General features: G+C 45.1%; 1 protein-coding gene across 1 annotated transcript in view; it reads left to right on the top strand.

Annotated features, from left to right (window-relative positions):
- Positions 1-21,343, top strand: part of COLQ (collagen like tail subunit of asymmetric acetylcholinesterase) — a 52,625-nt gene that overhangs the window by 8,431 nt on the left and 22,851 nt on the right. Inside the window, exons 3-10 of the mRNA XM_054161215.1 lie at positions 7,433-7,545; positions 9,631-9,735; positions 14,090-14,134; positions 14,789-14,815; positions 16,527-16,598; positions 19,287-19,349; positions 20,421-20,447; positions 21,061-21,105. Coding sequence (XP_054017190.1) covers positions 7,433-7,545; positions 9,631-9,735; positions 14,090-14,134; positions 14,789-14,815; positions 16,527-16,598; positions 19,287-19,349; positions 20,421-20,447; positions 21,061-21,105 — 497 coding nt within the window. The remainder of the gene's footprint in view (positions 1-7,432; positions 7,546-9,630; positions 9,736-14,089; positions 14,135-14,788; positions 14,816-16,526; positions 16,599-19,286; positions 19,350-20,420; positions 20,448-21,060; positions 21,106-21,343) is intronic.

Raw genomic sequence — 21,343 nt, 5'->3', positions numbered from 1 at the left:
CTTGGTGCCATGGGTTAGTTGTTTAGGTGGTGTTGGATTGGTTGATGGGTTGGATGTGATGATCTTGAAGGTCTCTTCCAACCTGGTTTGTTCTATTTTATTCTATTCTATCTCTCTACTTGAAAGGAGGTTGTAGCCAGATGGGGGTTGGTCTCTTCTCCCAGGCAACCAGCACCAGAACAAGAGGACACAGTCTCAAGGTGCACCAGGGGAGGTTTAGGCTGGGTGTTAGAAAGAAATTCTTCACACAAAGAGTGATTTGCCATTGGAATGTGCTGCCCAGGGAGGTGGTGGAGTCACCATCCCTGGAAGTGTTTAAAAAAAGCCTGGATGAGGCACTCAGTGCCATGGTTTAGTTGATTAGATGGTGCTGAGTAATAGGTTGAATCTTGAAGGTCTTTTCCAACCTGGTTGATTCTGTGATAAGATTCACTCAGGACATGTCCAGGAAACCTATTTCATGTTGCAGCCTAGTGGGTAGAAGATAACTGGGAAAGCTCATCAGTTATAGTGGGAATTCTTTGAAGAAGACCAGAAATAGGAAAGAGAGAGAGGAAAAAAATCCCACCAGGAATTAACAGACCCTGATTTAGATGTTCTGTTTTTTCCTTCATCCTCTCAAAGGAATCACTGCTTTAATAAAAAGACAATGGGGAGTGGCTTTCTGTAGTCACAGCATCAGAGTACATTAGAGGTTGGAAGGGACATCCACAGATCACCGAGTCCAACCCCCCTGCCAAAGCAGGATCACACAGGGTGGTCCACACAGGAATGCAGCCAGGTGGGGTTTGAATATGTCCAGAGAAGGAGACTCCACAACCTCTCTGAGCAGCCTGTTCCAGTGCTCTGTAATCCTCACTGTAAGGAAGTTTCTCCTCACGTTGAGGTGAAATCTTCTATGTCCAAGCTTGTACCTGTTGTTCCTTGGCTTATTACTGTGCACCACTGAAAAGAGCTTGGCCCCCTCCACTTGACACCCAGCCCTTAGATATTGATAGACATTGATCAGATCCCCTCTCAGTCTTCCCAAGACTTAACAGCCCCAGGGATCTCAGTCTCTCTTCATAGAGGAGATGCTCAAGTCCCCTAATCATCCTCATGGCTCTCCGTTGTATCCTCTCTAGCAGGTCATGGTGCTTTAAGTGTAAAAGGACATTTGGGATGAGGAGATTGCTATAGGAGTAATGCAGAAGAGGCCTGAGACAGTGGGTGAAAAAGAAAATAACCTGTGAGCCATTTTTCCCTGGACAGGGCAACTGTGTATAGACAAATGCATGAGCCTGGGAAATGTGACCAGCAAAGGGAGATGCTTTGCCTAAGGAAGGCAGCAGTAGAATTTCTGTTTCCTTCTACCCAAGGAAAAGCATCAGTGGATTTCTTTTAGCTTCTTGAAACCACAGATGTAACAGCTTTTTGAACATACCAAGTTAGTAGAGTTGGGGTTATTTTTTTGGTGAAAGGCAGGAGAATAATATCAGCTGGGCTGGGAATCTGTGGCAGTGAGGGAATCAGAAGGAATTAATTTAGTCCATGGCAGCAAAGTTTCAAAGAGGAATTTGAAGGCATTTCTCTGAAGTCTTTCTGAGCCTATGACAGTATTCACAGTCTCACTGGGATTGTCTGAGCTTATGGTGGAGCAACATCAAAGTCAAGCACAGTTTTGATCCATGCCAAATCTTGCATTTGTGGAAGGATGGCCCTGCTGCCTCTCGGCTTTGTTTGCTGCTGGTCTCAGAGATGAGGTGGGAGAACGTGGCAGTGAGTGATATGCAGCAGTCTTTCAGGCCTGATGAAGCAACCATCTTGCATCAGACTTCAGGGTTTTGGGCTCTTCTACTGGTTGCAGAAGATTCCTGGGCTCAGGGTAATTTCCAGTATTGTTCTGGAGTGGCAGGGGCTGAATTTTATAATCTGGTTCATAAGATGACTGAGCTGAGATGCTGTGATTTGCCAGGCTGGAACTCTGTTTCTGACATTGTCATTGACTCATCCATGGCTTTGAGGGACTTCTTCACTTCTCTGTGCCTCACTGGTCAGCATCACTCATGGACCTCTGCAAATGGAAGGCAATAGAAGGGAAATGGAACAAAATAGCTTTGTTGTGGTTGTTGGATGGATCTCCTGTAGTCATAACCCCCTGCTGGGGTTGTAATGTGTGGCTTTATTTTATAAATCCACTGAAGAGTTTCACCCTTCAGCTTTTATTGGGGTTTCTGTGCTCCTGTGAAACTGGAGCACAGAGACAATGCAAGCAAAATGCTCCTCTCTTTCTGCACCGACCTCAGAATTTGCCTTCTGCAATCATTCTGATAGAAGAGTATGTTACCTTTGGGCATGTGTGTTATCCTCATACATGCACATACACACAGCTTCAATGTCTGAAATGTTTGTGTGTAGGGAGCAAAAGGCCTTTCCCTTACCCACAAGTCTCACATACCTCTCTGCTTTCCTGTGTCTTGCCACTTCTGCAGTCTGCAGGCTGACCTACAAAGATGCAGCCACCTAGCACTCACCAGCTGTGCTGTGAAGGGCTTACTGGGAGCCTCACAGCCTGTGAGCATGCAGGAGGTACCAGGAGACGCTGGGGGGTGTGGGCTGAATATTAGGTGGGGATGGAGGACAGTGTGTCCTTACTTCTCCAACTGGGTGAACACTGAGATCCTTCTCCAGGCAGTATGCCAGCTGCTGTTGTTATGCTTTTTTTAACATTGACTGGACATTTATTTATTTATTTATCTAGCTATCTATTTATTAAGACAGCTTCTGAGTGTGAGCCAGCTGGTTAAGTATACACTACTGCTGCCACAGCCCATGGGCACTTGGGGGATTTAAACCAGAGTACTAACAAATTGTTCTGAGCCTCTCTTAGCTGAAAAGAAACTTGTAAGATTTCAGCTGGATTTTCTGGTTGTTTTTTTTTCCATTTTCTCTCAGAAGGATAAGGAATTAATTTCTGATCAGCTTTGCTCTATTCCTTAAAGACTCTGAAGCCTCCTTTCAAGCAAGAGGAAACCAACAGAGGAAAAGAGTTACAGCCTCGTGTCTCCATCTCCAGCTTCCTTGGGAGCTTCATGCACCTTCTGCTCCATGCAGACATCATCACCTAAGCTGTAGAGCTTGATATATTTCTTTGGCATATTAACATTAGCTAGTTTATAGGAAAAGATGTATTTAGGCCATCAACTATAAGGTCTGAGTTCAAAACGGCGCTGAGAGATGCAAACCGTTCGCCAGCCTGACTGCCCAGCCCAGCTCCAGATATGAGCTGTATCCCCAACTCTGCTTCTGTGTCCTTAAGGCACATTTTAGGAGACAAAGCTTCATAAAACACATTTTGAAGAAGCATGTGTCAGCAATGCTGGCACGTGTCCTCGGGATGCTGCTCTGTTTGCCTGGAGGGTAAGAGGATCCTGAATGAATGACAACAAAGCAGATGAAAGTCTCAGTTTCAGCTGGACAAGCCCACATTCATTAACTGACTGGTCTGCCCAGCTTGTTTATTATTAATTCTGAGTGCCATCCAAGTGGGAGAAGCACCTGTGATGGGGTGTCAGCAACCAGAGATCTCTGTCTAGCAAGGTCCTGCCTATCACAAGCTGGGCAGGCCACCAGTGCTCTGTCAGGGTGACAAGCCTTTGGACAGCAGCCTGGCTTCCCATCAGGGCTTGCTGGATGAATGTGGTTGCAAATAGGAAGGGAAACACATGCTAAGTATCCTTTTCCTTTCTTGTCCTTTCCTCCTGACAGCTGGTCTACAGCTTTGTGATTTTAGGATGAAAGTCACTTTCATGCTTTGCTTATTTGATTTTTTTCTCAGTGCAATCTTGTAGCTCGAACCCAGGAGAGCACTTCTCTGGCACCTCAGTTGCAGCAGTTTGGGATAGGCTTGAAGGGCAGCTCTAGGATCAGCTCTAGGAGGGCTCAGATGAGTCCCACTCCATGGAGCTCAGCCTGGGTGAAGGCTTCTTTCCAGTTCTATGTTGGATCATCCTGGATAAGAGTTCCCAAGTGCCAGTTATGATCAGAAGCAAGCAGTCTGCCACAACAAAATGAAACATTGCAGCAGCTTGTCTAAAAGGTGTTGTTTTCTGAAGCCACCATTGGCAGTGTACACACAGATTCACTCTCTTAAACTGTGGTCTGGACAACAAAAATTATTTCTGCCTGAAAATGGTAAAAACCTTTCTATTTTAAAGCTGATTATTGCAAGTTTTAGGTTCTGGAAACAACCACCACTTAGGGAAGCCCTGGGGGGAGCTTTGCGCTTTGTCTTCCTTCGCTATTCCATATCGACCATGGTCCTTGATATTGAAGCTGTTGAAAGAGCAGTTTCCACACAAGATATGTAAACACATGCTCTGTGTAGGCAGGGTCTTCATATTTCACAGAAAACGATGACAGTCCTATTCTTGGACTGAGATTTTTTCCACTGGTGGGAACTGGAGCGGTCTGAAGCTGCCTTTAGCACACAAAGCTAACCTGCAGCCTAAAAATACACATTGCAATTGCAGAGGGCCTGTCAAGGTAACCCTCTTCTGGTATACACCAAGCCAGTACTGTAATGGTTGCACATCTTGAACTTACCACAGTTAACCAAATCCATACCAATGCAATGCAGTGCTTATAGGAAGGGCAAATTGTAGCAGTCACTATAGTCACTCTGTGACTCACTTGGGTTTTCTTCTCTCTCTGCTCTCATATCACCTGTCATACCTGAGTGTGAGAGGTCTCTGGCTCCAGAACCAGGCTTTTCTTAATTATTTGCCTTACAAGTACACCCTCCAGGACACAGAGAAGGTTCTCAGACATTGGAACAGGCTGCCCAGGGCAGTGGTGGAGTCAACATCCCTGCAGGTATTTAAGTAGCCTGTGGAGCTGGTGCTTAGGGATATGGTTTAGTGTTGACCTTTCAGTGCTGGGTCAAAGGTTGGACTGGATGGTCTTTGAGGTCTCTTCCAACCAGATGTTTTCTGTGATAGCCAAGGTTAATGATGGAGCCTCTGAAATATTAACTACCTGGTCATTATCCAACTGATACCTACCCCATATAATAGTAATCAGGCCCTTTTTTTCCCCCCTCATTCCTGCACTGAGATCAAGCACATGTTGTCACCTTTTATACCAATGAACCTAAACTGGATTTTACCCTCTCTGCTGGTATGGTGGTATTAGAATAAGACTCAGTGGCTGTTTTGCTACCACCTTGATTGCCACTGCAGTAATGCAAACCATGTTCTCCCGTGCCTGATCGTGATCTCTTGGCAGCTAAGCCACATCAAACCACCTTTGATATTCCTATTCTTGTTGAATCATCATAATCCTGCTGAAATTCAGCTAGATTGTGGAATAAGGGAATGCTAAGAAAGACTGGTGACGCTGGAATGGGGGCAAATAATCACATTTTATGTGCTGTTAAATTCCAAGCTGCCCTTTGCTTCCAATAATATGCAGTTTCTTCCCAGTGCAGTCTGTTCAACTAGGCTAATGAAATGAAATCAACCTTAGAAGTAGGTGTGGTAAAAATTGGAGAACTTAATTACAGCTGCATCAGGATAGACTCAAGGAGAACTTAACTTTAAAACTCTTCATATTTTATTGCATGTGAAAAGTGGAGACAGGCAAACAAAACCTTTTGCTACTCTTTAAAGGGTACTGGCACTTTTAGTAGGTACTTCAGTGAAAAATGTATGTCTGGGGGTTTTTCATGAGGAATCTTCTGCCTTTCCTCTTCAATTGGTGCCTCTGGTTGGGTTTCAAACTTGTGAGGAGAGGCTGAGAAAGAGTCTGGATTACAGACCCTTTGAAATGTTGACTCATTTCTCAGAGGCATCATCACAAACAGCGTTTTCATAGAGAAAACAATCTGGCTAACATAAACTCTCCCTGAATGCTGCCGAATCACACTGCTCTGGGAGCTCTTTTGTGGTGCATCAGGGCTGAGAAAATGCTCTCCCCATCAGCGTGGGCTGGTGGAACTGATAGGATACATTTTCTGAGCCTCTTGAAAATCTGGAAGTATTTATATCCCTTAGAAAATCTGCCTTACCTTGAGCTGTGGCTGGTGTCCAGCCTGTGATCGATTTGCACACAAATCTAGCAATTTTCTCGGGTCTGTCTCCCTAGAAACTTAATTTAGAGATTCTCTATTAATACCAGATACTTCACCACAGGTTTTTGTCCCTGCCTGCATTTGGCTCTCTGCCACTCCTCAGTTCACAGACACTCACTCCATCTGCCACCAGCCAGGGGAAGAAACCAACAGACATAATTAAACCTTTGCTCTCCTTGGCACAACCTTCGCAGAAGGCCTCTCATTAGAGATGCAATTTCCAAGGAGAAAACAGATTCAGACCAAAAAAACCAAACCCAAACCCCTCAAACAAAGAAAGAAACAAACAAAAAACCAGTGTAAGTCCATCATCTTCACACCATTGCTCTGTAAGTCTTTGGTCACAGCTTCCTAAATCGTTGATGGAAGTCAACCTCTTAGAAAAAGTTAAATACATTGTCAAACACCACCAGGCTCCTGCCTTGCCAGGCACTCGGTGGCAAAGATGATTGTTAAGTCTGGATTGCAGAGTATTTATTCTTACAGATGATGCACAAATCAGAAACAATGGAGCTTGGTTTCAGTCCTAGAGGAAGTGCAAGCCAATGTGCCGTGCGACGGCTTCCTACTCTGTTAGCCCAAAAGTGGCCTGAAGCAACTTGGTCTGTAGGCAACAGCAGAGGGTGGGTGCTGGTGGCACACAGGCTGTAATGGGAACTGGAAGATGCCATTTCTAACACATCTTTGGGACACAGGGGAAAGAGAGTGAGAAATCACGGTATCACAGATCATTAGAGGTTGGAAGAGACCTCCAGATATCACCAAGTCCAAACCCCCTCCTGCCAGAGCAGGATCACACAGGGTGGTGCACACAGGAATGCAGCCAGGTGGGTTTTCAATGTGTCCAGAGATGGAGACTCCACAACCTCTCTGGGCAGCCTGTTCCAGTGCTCCCTCACCCTCACTGTGAAGAAGTTTCTCCTCATGTTGAGGTGAAATCTTCTATGTTCAAGCTTGAACCTGTTGGTCCTTAGCTTATTATTGTGCACCACTGAAAAGAGTTTGGCCCCCTCCACTTGACACCCAGCCCTCTGACACTGATCCCTGGGGAACACCACTGGCTATTTTCTGATGTTGTCCATCTGAAGTTTTCCCAAAGCCACCTGTGCCATGGCCACATTATGAGCATAACACTTTGTGTGGACGTCGGCACGAGAGGGAATTTACTGACTTAATGGACCACCCAGGCTGGTAAACCCCTGCTTGGATCACAACCTTACTGTCAATGTGCACAGGAGGTGGGAAAATCCAGCAGAAGGGAAACCCCTCTGTAAGAAATGTTTGTGGTGTTCAAGTCAACAGATGAACGTTTGTGTTGCACAGATCTCCCTTGTTTGGAACAGAAGAAGCGGCTCAACCGGAGAGCGTGCTGCCCCCTCATCCCCCCTCCACCACCCCTGTTTCCACCACCGCAGTTCAGAGACAGCTGGAGCGCTGTAAGTGAGGCCAGCAAGCCTGTATCTTCTTTTACCATGATATTTTGTACATGACTTTTTATATATGACTCTTTGTGTATCTTATGTATGTAATGCCAGGTTCTGCACATTGGCCACAATACCCCCCTGCAGCACCACAGGCTGGGGTCAGAGTGCCTGGAGGGCAGCCAGGCAGAAAGGGACCTGGGGGTGCTGGTTGATAGTAGGCTGAACATGAGCCAGCAGTGTGCCTAGGGGGACAAGAAGGCCAGTGGCATCCTAGCCAGTATCAGGAATAGTGTGGCCAGCAGGAGCAGAGAAGTCATTGTGCCCTGTACTCAGCACTGGTTAGGCCACACCTTGAGTCCTGTGTCCAGTTCTGGGCTCCTCAATTCAAGAAAGATGTTGAGATGCTGGAAGGTGTCCAGAGAAGGGCAACAAAGCTGGGGAGGGGCCTGGAGCACAGCCCTGTGAGGAGAGGCTGAGGGAGCTGGGGTTGCTTAGCCTGGAGGAGGCTTAGGGGAGATCTTATTGCTGTCTACAAATACCTGAAGGGAAGTTGTAGCGAGGTGGGGGTTGGTCTCCTCTCCCAGGCAACCAGCAACAGAAGGAGAGGCCACAGTCTCAAGCTGTGCAGGGGGAAGTTTAGGCTTGACCTTAGAAAGAAGTTCTTCACAGAAAGAGAGATTGCTCATTGGAATGTGCTGCCCAGGGAGGTGGTGGGGTTGACATCCCTGGAGGTGTTTAAGAGCCTGGATAAGGCACTTAGTGCCATGGTCTAGTTGATTAGTTAGGGTTGGGTGATCAGTTGGATTCAATGATCTTGGAGGTCTCTTCCAGCCTGGCTGATTCTGTGATTCTGTGTGACAAAGGCTGAAGCATCCTCTCAAGTGCTGCTTCATGGTGTCATTCAGAAAGCAAGCTGGCCATGTTGACAGGGCTCTGTTAGGACAATCGTTCAACATCCCAGACCGGGGCTTGAAGCAAATCTCAAATAGACCAGGGAATGAAATGAGACTGGATTTGTTAAGGCAGTTAATTCAGTTAATCTAAAAGTATTCTCCTTACTCTGTTCTGAGATCTTTCTGAGAGTAAGGCAATCCTGAACTATGGCAATAATGAAATGGCAGTGAAATAAACCAGGTAAGGACAGAAAGGCAATTTCCCAGCATCCACGGCGATTTCAAGAGGTGCATGATGTATGTGTCCTGTTTTGCATCACGTTTTTCTTACCCAGTAGGTGAAATGGAAGTCCTGAAATCCTTCTGTAGGATCTATTCCCATCATTTCAGAGAGAAAGTCGTGTTTATGTTGCTGGTGTGGAATAGTTGCTCACCCACCTCACTCTGCTCTATATGATGTGTAGCCATACACATGTCAACATGTGCAACACACAGGGAGCACTGGGTGTGTGCCACTGGGTTCACACAATTGCCAGAGTCTGTTAACTCCAACATCCTGCCCAGTCCAGCATGAAGAATTTTTCCTACCTACTCATTAATTCCTAATTCTTCATTCTGCTATTAATGTGCTATATAAAAACACAGGTCCCCTGTGTTCCCAGGGGAGCTCACATTCTTCATGCGACATATATAAGCCAGTTTACTCCTGCAAGCCTATTTTTGAAGCCAAAAGGTGAGACATTCATTGATAATTAAAGGCATTGGCTCTCATCTGCAGTGAATGAATGGCTCCGGGTTAGTATCTTCGGGAGTGAAGTTCACGCTGCCTATAGCCTCCCTGAGCATAGCATTTATTATTAGAGCAAAGACACTATTTTTGGAGAGGAACTGCTGCTTGTGAAGTGGGACAGAGAGAGCAGGGTCACTTCTAAGTATAGACCAGGCTCTCATGGCCCTTGGAGTGCCATGCAGCAGCCTGGCTGGGATGTGCCTCTGGGAGAGAAAGAAGTGTGGGGCAGGACACTATGCCAAAGTGCTATGTTCAAGCATCCATGAAGATAACCTGTCAACAAGCCCTAGGCTCCTCTCTAAGGGAGCAAATACACTCTCCTGAGGATGCAGCATTTGGTGTGTTCTTTTTATTGTGTTTCTCTGGCAGGCTGTGTATGGCTGCACATTCACTTCTCTGTCTTCTGTTATTTAGAAGCTGCTCACCCTGGAAATGGAAGAGTTATGTCGGGAGCTCAAGATGATACAGGCTTCCTCTCTGCCTGAATCCTACTGCCTTTCAGGGCCTCCAGGCCCCCAGGTGAGTGATGCACTTGTGATTAAGCCACATCATTTCCTCACTTGAACCAAGGTCCTTATGAAGCTGTAAACCATGGCAAATGCTTATTACCACTTCGTGAGCGTACCAAGCTCTGGCTTAATTTCATTTTGATGATGTTACTATGCATAAGTCATGCAGGATTTTCACCATTTGTTCTCATCCCTGACTTGCTTACTTCAGCTGATTTCAAGTTCACCATTTCTGTGGAGTTTTAGAGGGGGTAGCACTCACAACAAATCTGGGAGGTGCTGTCACTTCAGTCAGGGGATCTCTGTTATTTTTTTCTCTGCTTTAGTTCAGTTATCCTCTATGTGATGGAATGAGCCCATGGAGTGTAGTCATAAGAGGTCCTTGAGAAAGTACATGCTTACAGCAAGCATCAGATACAAGCTGGAGCATCAGGAGAGCGGTGGGATGTGATTCAGGGGAGCAGTGGGATGTGATTCAGGAGATGTGGGATCTCCTAGACTGACCTGCAACATCCCTTCCTATGACTTGCTGGGTAGCCTTGGGCCAGTCTTTTTGACCACCCATTTGGGTAGCCTTGGGCCAGTCTTTTTGACCACCCATTTAGTTTTCTACAACTTGTGCATCCCAAAATCTTCTGAGGACAGAAACCTTCTGAGAAAGTTGTCCCCCTATAGGGGGAATGTTTTTGCAGACATCTCTGTAGCGGGGAGATCACCCATTCTGGTTTGTTCCCTCCAAACAAAAATGAACCTTTTCACTGAGAGACATTTCCAGTTGCTCCTGGAGCACAGATGATCCCAATCTATGTGCTGTGTCAGGTGCTTTGGGACAGTGATCTTCCTCAAAGTCTCTGGGAGCCACTTTTATGACAGTACAGCCCATAGCACAGTATCACAGTATCACAGTAACTAAGGTTGGAAGAGACCCCAAGGATCATCAAGTCCAACCTGTCCCAACAGACCTCACAACTAGACCATGGCACCAAGTGCCACGTCCAATCTCCCCTTGAACACCTCCAGGGATGGCGACTCCACCACCTCCCTGGGCAGCACATTCCAATGACGAATGACTCGCTCAGTGAAGAACTTTTTCCTCACCTCGAGTCTAAACCTCCCCTGGCACAGCTTGAGACTGTGTCCCCTTGTTCTGGTGCTGCAGACACAGCATGGGACCTTTGCTACAGCAAAGCTGTGACTGAGACTTTGGAAGCCTGAGAAATTAACAAGCACCCAAACACCATTTAAAAAGTATGGACAGTACCATCACAGTATCACTAAAGTTGGAAGAGACCTCAGAGATCATCAAGCCCAACCTGTCCAACCAGTAAAGGTTCAGTTCTATGGCAAAAAGCTTAGCTTTAACTACTTACAAGCCAAACAAGTTTTTAAAGCCACAAAGTCTTGTTTTATGAACCTTTGCTGGTCTGCCTTTTTGCCTGTGCTTAGATGCAGGATGAGGCAGATTCATTTAGCATGTGAGTAATGAGGTGTGAAGAGAAGCACTGGGAAACCTTTGTCCTGTGGCAGAATCATAGAATTGTTAGGGTTGGAAGGGACCTCAAGGATCATCTAGTTCCAACCCCCCTGCCATAGGCAGGGACACCTCACACTACATCAGGTTGCTCAGAGACACATCCAGCCTGGCTTTAAAAACCTCCAGGGATGAGGCTTCCACCCCCTCCCTGGGCAACCTGTTCCAGTGTCTCACCACCCTCACGGGGAAGAACTTCTTCCTAACATCCAATCTCAATCTACCCATTTCTAGTTTTGCTCTATTCCCCCTAGTCCTAGCACTTTGAGATACCCTAAAAAGTCCCTCTCCAAGTTTCTTGTAGCCCCCTTTCAGACAGTGGAAGGCCACAATAAGGTCTCCTTGGAGCCTTCTCTCCTCCAGGCTGAATAGCCCCAACTCTCTCAGCCTGCCCTGTATGAAGTCTTCTCTGCATTATGAAACAGCCCTGCAGTGTGGCTGGCCATAACCCAGAGTTGCAGTGCCTGTGAAAGCAGCAGTTGTCACTTCACTTGGCTGTCCTTTTAAAAAAAGGATCCTTCTGACTCAACCTGTAAGAACAATCATATTTTCTACAAGGTTCAATGCTATAAATAATATTAATCTTGAGACCAAATGGTCTGTGATCCCTCTGAGAACAATTTTAAATAGAGTAGGCTGGCAGATTTTATCACAATGGCAGACAGCAGGGTGGGTATAGCATGGTCTGGAATTTTTAATTATAAATTACAGGGCTATGCCTTGTAATAAGACAGTGTCAGAGCAGCAGCTGTCCTCTGTGCAGTACTCTTACTACAATGTTTAGTTTAGTTTGGAAAAGAGGAGGCTGAGGGGAGACCTCATGGCTCTCTACAACTGCCGGAAAGGAGGTTGTGGAGAGGCTGGTGCTGGTCTCTTCTCACAGGTGATTAGTGATAGAGCAAAAGGGAACAGCCTCAAGCTGTGACTGGGTAGGTTTAGACTGGACATTAGGGAGAAAAAAACCACAGAAAATTGGTGCTGAAGCATCATTTCTGGAAGAAATGTCTCAGGTAATAGGGAGGTGATTTGTGCCCTGGTACTCAGCTCTGGTGAGGCCACGCCTCGAGTATGGTGTCCAGTTTTGGGCACCTCAGTACAAGAGAGATGTGGAGGGGCTGGAGCCAGTGCAGAGGAGGGCAAGGGGAAGGATCTGGAGAATAAATCTGATGAGGAATGACTGAGGCAACAGGGGCTGTTTAGTTTGCAAAAGAGGAGGCTGAGAGGCCCATGAGAGGAGGCTCATGGCTCTCTACAACTGTCTGAAAGGAGGTTGCGGAGAGGCTGGTGCTGGTCTCTTCTCACAGGTAGTTAGTGATAGAGCAAAAGGGAACAGCCCCAAGCTGAAATTGGGTAGGTTTAGTCTGCATGTTAGGAAACTTTTTTTTCAGGGCAAGAGTGGTCAGGCATTGGAATGTGCTGCCCAGAGAGATGGTGGAGTCACCAACCCTGGATGTGTTTAAGGGTCATTTGGATGTGGTACTCGGGGATATGGTTTAGGGGTGAGCCTTGTAGAGGTTGGACTTGGTGATCCTGAGGGTCTTTTCCAACCTGAATGTTTCTGTGATTTCTGTGAAATGCTGCCATTACAAAACAAATCACACAGAATCACAGAACCACCAGGGTTGGAAGAGACCTCAAAGATCATCAAGTCAAAACTGTCACCACAGACCTCATAACTAAACCATGGCACCAAGTGCCATGTCCAATCCCCTCTTGAACACCTCCAGGGATGGTGACTCCACCACCTCCCTGGGCAGCACATTCCAATGGCTAACAACTCTCTCTGTGAAGAACTTTCTCCTCACCTTGAGCCTAAACTTCCCCTGGTGCAGCTTGAGACTGTGTCCTCTTGTTCTGGTGCTGGTATCTAAGTACTCCTGATTTCTTTTTTACTGTGGCTTGCATGGCTTTCAAAGAACTTGTAAAAGCACATGCTGTCAACTCAGACCTGAATTGGAACCATTTTTTGTCCTGAGAAGGAGAACTAGATTCCTAGTGATAGAACTCAGAATAGAATTCCTCCCATGTGTAATCAAAGGTAAAAATGAAAGAAGGAAGATAAGATTTGGCTCTGACTCTAACAGGATGCATTCTGACATACACTATTGAAACCCAAAAATTGCTCTACTGACAAAAGTTGCTGGAGTAGTTTGCATTTGAGGGCACACTTTGCTCCTATTCATGTCCAGTCTGCATCGTGCTTTGGGCAGTATAAGACAATTAGGATCCAAACTTGGATAGTGAACTTCATGCTCCTTTGGTGTAGGCTTGGGGAATTTTCTTCCTTAAGAATTAACAAATAAAACATGGTCTGTGAACTAAAGCATCCTAGAAACAGAGCTGTTTTACTCATTGGTTTGGGTTTCTCAATGTCTCCTGAATTAAGAAGTCTCCTGACAGGATAATCAGACCAATCTGAAAGAGGAATACGTTCAGGATTTATGAGGAGTGGGAATCCTCCATGTCCATACAACGCTGCAGAGCCACTTCCCTTAGCACCTGCTTTGCCAGCTGATGTGGTCTTTCTGTGTCATTGTCACTAATTATTCAGGACTCCAACAACTTCTTATCTTTCCTTTGCCCTAGGCCTTATTTCTTTCTAGCTTTCTTCATCTAGAAGATGCCCTCCACTTTTCATGCCAATCTCTGCCATTATGCAGTGCCTCTGACCTGGCATTTAAGAGGCCACATTCAGAGGCCACATTCAATACCTCAAACCTCTGGGTTCACAGTGTTCCCAGGAGACATGTCCAGGGCCAAGGGATGAGGGAAGACAGCCATCAGTGCCTCCTTATTGATGCAGCTTAATAACAGCATCCACTTTTCTCTGTAGGGTCCACGAGGAATTCCTGGTATGATGGGACCAAAAGGGGAGAAGGTAAGTGTCTGTTGTCATGGAGTTTGGTGTGGCTTTCAGAAGCAAAGACTGAGGGGCTGTTTAATGAACAGTGGACCTTGTAGATGTAATTGGAATGTAAAGCTGTGAATTGGTTTGAAGTTATAATTTAAAGATTCATCTTTCAGTGTTCATTTTCAGCCTTGAAATGGGTTTTTTTATGGCTTCTCATGACAGCCACCTCTGTCTAGAGCATGTGTTCAGAAATCAGCTCATGTGTACAGGTCTGGCCCTTACATGCCCTGTGCCCCTGGGAGGACATGAGAAGCAGAGCTCTCTCCCATGCAGTGGTAATTGGATGGGTCAGCTCAGATATTAAAACTGTCCTATGTGTTAAGTTATAGCTTCAAATGTGCAAGGCATCTGCCCGATGATGATACTTGAAGAGCCTTAAAGCTGAAGATGGGCATTTGATTGCATGCTATGCTGTACAAGGGGATGACTGTAGATTTAGGACTGAGAGCACAGTGAAGAGCTCTGTTAAAGTAATTCTTCTCATTTTACCTCTGCAAGCAATGTCTTGAACACAAAGATAATCTCAGTATTCAGTTATTTGTTTGAAACAAATGCATTCATTAATGAGCCACTGTGCTTCATGCGGTGCCTGTGAGACTAACATATTCCTTTCTCTGGCAGGGGGAGATTGGCAGGCCAGGAAGAAAGGTATGAACAAAGGTGCTGTCTCAGAAAGCCATCTAATACTTGACAAGTAGCAGCTGCCAGAGAGAACTGCAGACAGTAGTGAAATAAAAACTAGCTAGTGCTGAGGTTTAACCTTCTTGTGATCTCCTGGTACCCTGGGTGGGTGGCAGGGAGCTCTGGATGCAGGGCTGGAGAGCTGGACCCTCTGGCTTGGAGAGCTGTCCCAGCTGGTTTGGATTCAACAATTTCCCTCAGCAAAAGCATGCTGCACTGGCTAGAGAGTTAGAACAGAATGAAAATGGCCTGAGCTGTGTCTCTGTGAACAGGGGGAAGCAGAATTTATCATCTATCACTAAAAGTGTACTAAAAAGAGCCCAAAGCAAACCCAAACTTTTTGCTCCTCCAAAGTCTAAACAAGGCTCAGTCAAACACCCCTGAAGGAGGGAAAACCATTGGTGATTACACTTTACAGAGTTTTGGCACCAGTGCAAGATGCTGACTAGAATCCTGTGCTTGGTGACATAAAACCCCTGATATATAGTCCAAAATATGTACCCCTACATGTGATGAAACAGAATACATTATCTCAGTCACTAAGTGCCTCTGCTTAATGCAATTAACTTTAAAGGAGCACAGAAATGCAGGATGAAATCGGAGATATGCAGAGGTAGTCACTAACCAGGGAAAGAAATACCCTTCTAATAATACACCAAGGATCTCAACACCCTCCTAATAATATACCAAGAATTTTAATACCAGCTCCCAATCAGTAATTGAAATAAATACAAAACACACAAACAAGAAGCCTTTTGTTCAGTCTAAACTGCAAATGCCCTGCAGTAAACACAAAAGTATTTACTTACATAAATCCCAACGCTCAAAAGAGTCATGTCTCAGAGGAAGTCACCCACCAGCCTGCAAGGGAGTGCAAACCTTAAACACAGCACTTTGGCACTTCCTCTTCTGACAAAAACTAAGAGGCTCCCAAAGAGAAGTTGCTTAGGTTTGACATGAGGCAGTAGAACTCTTGCTAAAAGCTTTCTGGCTCTTGAAACTCTTAGCACCAAATATCCTGATGACGTTTCTTAGATCAGTATAGAACTCTTGCTAAAAGCTTTCTGGCTCTTGAAACTCTTAGCACCAAATATCCTGATGACGTTTCTTAGATCAGTATTGCCAAGTGGCATAAAGCAGTGGAATCTCACCCTGCAGCATTTTAGGAGATACTAAAAGAAAGAGTTACAGGAGTAATTTAAAATAGAGAAATAGTTATTGGTAGCCATCTAGTAACTAATGCAGGGCAATTATAGCCCAAAATGAGGATGTTCAGAGTAAGGAAAATAGTCAACAAAAGCAGCTGGGTTCAAGATTTGGTTCCGGTTTTGACACAAATTTGATTCAGACTGATGCATGGAGGTCTGGTTTATCTACATCATATTAAATGAAAAGAGGGTTTAAGTTACTGTTACTGGGGGCTTGGGGTGATGGTTTTGACTGCTTGTATCTGATCTTGTTAGTCAACCTGGTATTTCTGCAAGCCCACACTTCCTCCAGGAGCATCAACACACACTGTAGTATCAACACAAAATGATGGGCTTTGTATTAAAATCCCTGGGTTTGCAGGTCTTTTCCTGAAAAGACTTTATTCCTCCATATCTTCTGTCTGTAGTGGAGGCCTGTGTGTGGTCATGATGTTATATCAATCATTGTAATCATTGTTTTCCCCTTCAAGGGTAGACCAGGTCCCCCGGGCGTCCCTGGGATGCCAGGACCAGTAGGATGGCCTGGACCTGTGGGGCCGAAGGTAAGACTAAAATCCACATGGAATAACCTGTTCAGTGCCACAGGCTGAACGGAACACTTGTCTCAGGAAGTCTCTAAACAATTACCTGTTGGGATGGGAACAGCAGCAGTGCAAGGACACCTACTGCTCTGCAAAAACCTGCCCAGCTTAAGGGTTACTCCACCTTCAGCCTAGTCCCTGCAGCACTTACTATGTTGATTAACATATGTGAAAGGCAAGTGGAAAATCAATCTAATGAAGACCTATTGATAACCACTGGTGTCTCACAACCATATGAATCAGTGTTTCAAAACTAATCATCATCTTTATTACTATTCTTTATGGTGGTCTCTTTGCCCCAAATGTGTGCTTCTTGGGAGTGTAGCTGTGTGTCCATGTGATCAGAGGGAAGGTACCAGGCTGGTGTCAGAGGGCAAAGATTACAAAATGTAAGGATTGCTGATCACAGCCTTGAGGTTCATTCCCACACCAACAAACTGTCACTCCTGTGATTTTTCAGTAACCAACAGAAGAAATGGCAGGACAGGCTTTGCTATTGCAAAGTGGTTGATTCACCTGCATTGATCATGAAACTTAACTGAGTATTGTCTCAGGAGCACAAGATGTTAGGGGTTGGAAGGGATCTCCAGAGATCATCGAGTCCAACCCCCCTGCCACAGCAGGACAGTAGAATCCAGCACAGGTCACACAGGAATGCATCCAGATGGATCTTGAAAGTCTCCAGAGAAGGAGATTCCACAACCTCTCTGGGGAGCCTGTTCCAGTGCTCTGTGACCCTCACGGTAAAGTGCCTCCTCGCGTTGAGGTAGAACCTCCTGTCCTGTAGCTTCTATAAACTGCTTTTCGTCCAGGGTGCAAGTGAGCAGAGCCTGTCCCCTCCCTCTTGACACCCAGCCCTCAGAGATCTAGAAACATTGATTAAATCCCCTCTCAGTCTTCTCTTCTCCAGACTGAACAGCCCCAGGTCTCTCAGCCTCTCCTCACAGGGCAGTGCTCCAGTCCCTTCATTGTCCTTGTAGCCGTCTGTTGGACTCTCTCCAGTAGATCCCTGTCCCTGCAAAAGGTCTACAGATCTTCACCGGAGCCACAGTATATGGAGTTTCTACTACAGCTTGTGAGATAAATTCTTTTTCTTCAGCCCAGGATGCATCAGGCAGAAGGGCTGCACATGATGTTTAGTTCAAAGATGCATTGTCCAGTAGATCTTTGACTCTTATTTTGCTCCATAAAGATTGGTTCTGCACCTCAGAGGACATGATATAGTACTCTTTCTGCTGCAGGAATCACAGTAGATGACTTCTGAAGTCAAACCACATCTGGGAAGCAGACCTCCAAACTCTTAACAGCGATATTAGATGAAGAACATTGTATTATAGTATATGGGAATGTAGCAAGCTACAAGATAATACATACTTAAGAGCAGCCAAAGTTCACTTTGAGAAGGAAGGTCCAACTAAATCCTTTGCTCATGGTCCTATACTGGAAGCAGAGCAGTCAGTTGGCCTTTTCCTTTTAAAAGCCCTACTTTTATTTAAGAAGTCTTCCTAGTTTTGTTTTTGTCTCCTCTTGGTCAGTTGTTATGTTATATAATCCCTCACATTCAGTAGCAACACATTTTCCTCTACTTTGCCTTCCTGTACTACTTACTGCTTGATTCCAATTCTCATGCTTTCATTGTCTCCTCTGATACCTGTCTTCTCTGTTCTTCTGCTGAATTTCCACTTTTCTTTTTTTCTACTCATCATAAAACTGGGTTTCCTGCCTGCTAATGAGGGCTCCATTCAAATAGAAGCCAGCAGATCTCTGTGCTAACTTCCATCAATTGTGTCTCTTTCCTTTCTCTTCTTCTCATCTCTGATCTCCCCAAATTTCTGATACTCATCTTCACTGTAGCAATTTGCTGCATCCCCTTCTTGATCCAAATCTCCAGTAAGCTGCTGTTTGGGGTGTTTTTCTCATAATCATCTCTGTGTCTTGTACTTCTTCAGCTTACTCCCCTTACTTGGCTTATACTTCTTTGACACAGCCTTGGTCCAGTCCTTATTTCTCCTAATCTGTTTCTTCAGGTCTTTTCTGAACTTCTGCCACAGCAGCAGCCAATGTGAAAATCATCTCCATTCTAGAGCAGTGAAAGCCAAAGGAGAACGGCAGCCAGCTGCGTTCTGCTGGTAGCAGCGGTGCCTATCTGCTGGGACACCAAATGTAATTAGCTGACATCAGACAGAGAGGTTGTTGTAAAGCCTCTTCATGATTTACTGGCTCCAAAGCACATGATTTCTCAGAACAGAATAGAAGTAGTCGCTGTGCCTCCTCCAAGCCATAAAGGCTTGCAGCAAAGTACCTTTTCTTCTCTGCAACTCAGTGGGAGTCATGCTGGGTAGAAACAACGCACCGTTGTGCAGAACAAGGATGCACTGCTGCTGCTAATCTGCTCACCTGCCCTTTATTAGCAACTGGCAAAGCTGAAGCACAAGTTACACACCCAAGGAAAAGCAAATAGAGGAATAAGGACACATATGAGGGCGCAGGCAGAACGCAATTGCAATACAGACCTTTGACTGCAGTATGACGTCAAGGTCAGGCTTGTCTCAGATCTGACTCAAAACCTCAACCACTAAACTGTCAGACATTCAAATATGACCTCACCAGAGAGCCACAATCAATAACTCTCTTTATTGACCCCTTTAGGGTGAAAAGGGAGAGTTGGGTGTGATGGGATTGCCAGGTACCAGAGGACCAATGGGCTCCAAGGTTTGTTAACCAAATGCTGCATTTTCAGACATTGGTTTCTAATGCTTCCCTGACAGCTGCTTCCCTCATGAATTTGCTGGAGAGCATTTATCAAGATGGATCTTTTCTAATACAGCTAGAAAGACATGTTCTCCTTCCAGCAAGGTCATGTTGTCTGTCTGGGCTTGGCTGTGTTTTCTGGCTTTTCATAAAAATGCTTCTTTTTTTTTGTTATCAACTCTTGCAATGCAAAGAATTGATTCAAAATCCAAACTCCTATCTAATTGTATCCCACCAGAAACATGAATCAGTACATCTGCAGCATTAAATCATGCCTGCAGTGTTTCCCACCCAGCTCACAAGACTGTGGAGGTCATTTTGCTCCTCCACTAAAAGTATGCATATGTATTAGCTGTACCTGCACGTCATTGCCTATGGCATAGCCTCTGCCTCTCCAAATTTAATCCACAACACTTTAAGGCACGTGAAAAGAACAAATAAATACATAACCAGTTTATTCAAACAGAAGATGGGAGAGAAGACATGAACACCATTGTTTGCTGTAGATTTCTTTAAAAAGAAACCAATTTGTACTCTTAACAAACTTCACTGGAGTAATAATCAACTGGAAGATTACTGAAGTATAATTTAAGGGTATTCCACAGGGGAAAACAAAAAACACATACACAAAAAAAACCCCCAACACACAAAAGAGGATGATTATAGCTTTAATTGATTTATATTGTGAATTATGTCATCAAAGGCTTTATTCACTTTCAGTTACATTCCTCCCCCACCCTTCCCCCCTTGTTTCAATTTTAAAGTGATCTCAAAACTGCTGGCTGTACCTGGCTTTTTTACACTGGCTTTTGGGCTGAGTTGTCTTGCCTTCACGCTTCACAGGCCTCTTTCAGTGCCATTTTAGAAGCTATAAATGTTCCTTTGCATTCACAGGTTGATGCCATGAATTGTTTGTGCTTTATTCTTTGTTGTTGTTGTTGTTCTTTCTTTCTTTACTTTAAAGTTTGAAAGTCCAGCTGCTTGAGTGATCTCGAAAGCTAGAAGCATTAAAATATCTATCATTCCCTTTAGGGTTTTCCTGGAACTAGAGGAGAAAAGGTCAGTGTGATGCTAATGTGTCATTTAACAATGGGAAATAGCTATGTGGGGAGGGGGAAATGTAGCTATAGAAGTTAATCAGATTTTGATGGGTTGAAGGCTAAAGGTCCTGCTGAGTGTGACACTGAGAAATGAAAACAAGCATCAAGAAGGAGCAGCCTTGTGGCAGGGATGTTGAGTAAATGAGTTTAACACAGCACCTCCTTGTGAGCAAGGCACTACAGTGCACCTCATGACTATTTCCCCACCTGCACAATGGGTATAACAATCCTTAATTGTTGGTCTGGTTTATTTAGGTTATACAGCCTTTGGCACAGAGATAATTTTTGCTGTAAGACCTTACAGTGGGACCTGATCTGGGATGAAGCCAACTGGGGGAAAAAATAATCCAGGAAAGGGACAAAGAGCCCCTTTTTCTATAGCCCTTACTCTTAATCCTGATATCAATGAGAATAATCTGGAAACACTTTAGTGTAGCTGTCACATACCTCACTCTGAAGATACAACTGTATTCTGTGCCACACCAAATAATGCCTCTTGTAGAAGCAATGTGTTTTGCTTCCTCATGAAATGGTAGTATATAAGATGTTGTCAGCCTGTTATCTCTCTCCAGGGATCCAGAGGTGACAGAGGTGACAAAGGAGTCAAAGGAGACCAGGTAATTTGCTTTTTCCAACTGGCTGTAAGCTTTAGCTGAATGTGCACATGGGGATTAGTGTACTTCTGACAGCAAAACCTAGGAGTGATATGGAGGAAGGGAGCCTGGAGGCATCTTCCTGGAAAGGCAAGAGTGTTGATGGAGCAACTTCACTGTTCCTGTGAACCCTCAGCCTCAGTGCATAGCGGGGTTGGTGAGTCACAAGGGTTGGTGAGTCACAAGGGGATTTCTCTGGAGG

This window comes from Dryobates pubescens, chromosome 4 (assembly GCF_014839835.1).
Source record: "Dryobates pubescens isolate bDryPub1 chromosome 4, bDryPub1.pri, whole genome shotgun sequence".
Classification (NCBI taxonomy): Eukaryota; Metazoa; Chordata; class Aves; order Piciformes; family Picidae; genus Dryobates; species Dryobates pubescens.
This window is presented reverse-complemented; position numbering and strand designations above follow the sequence as displayed.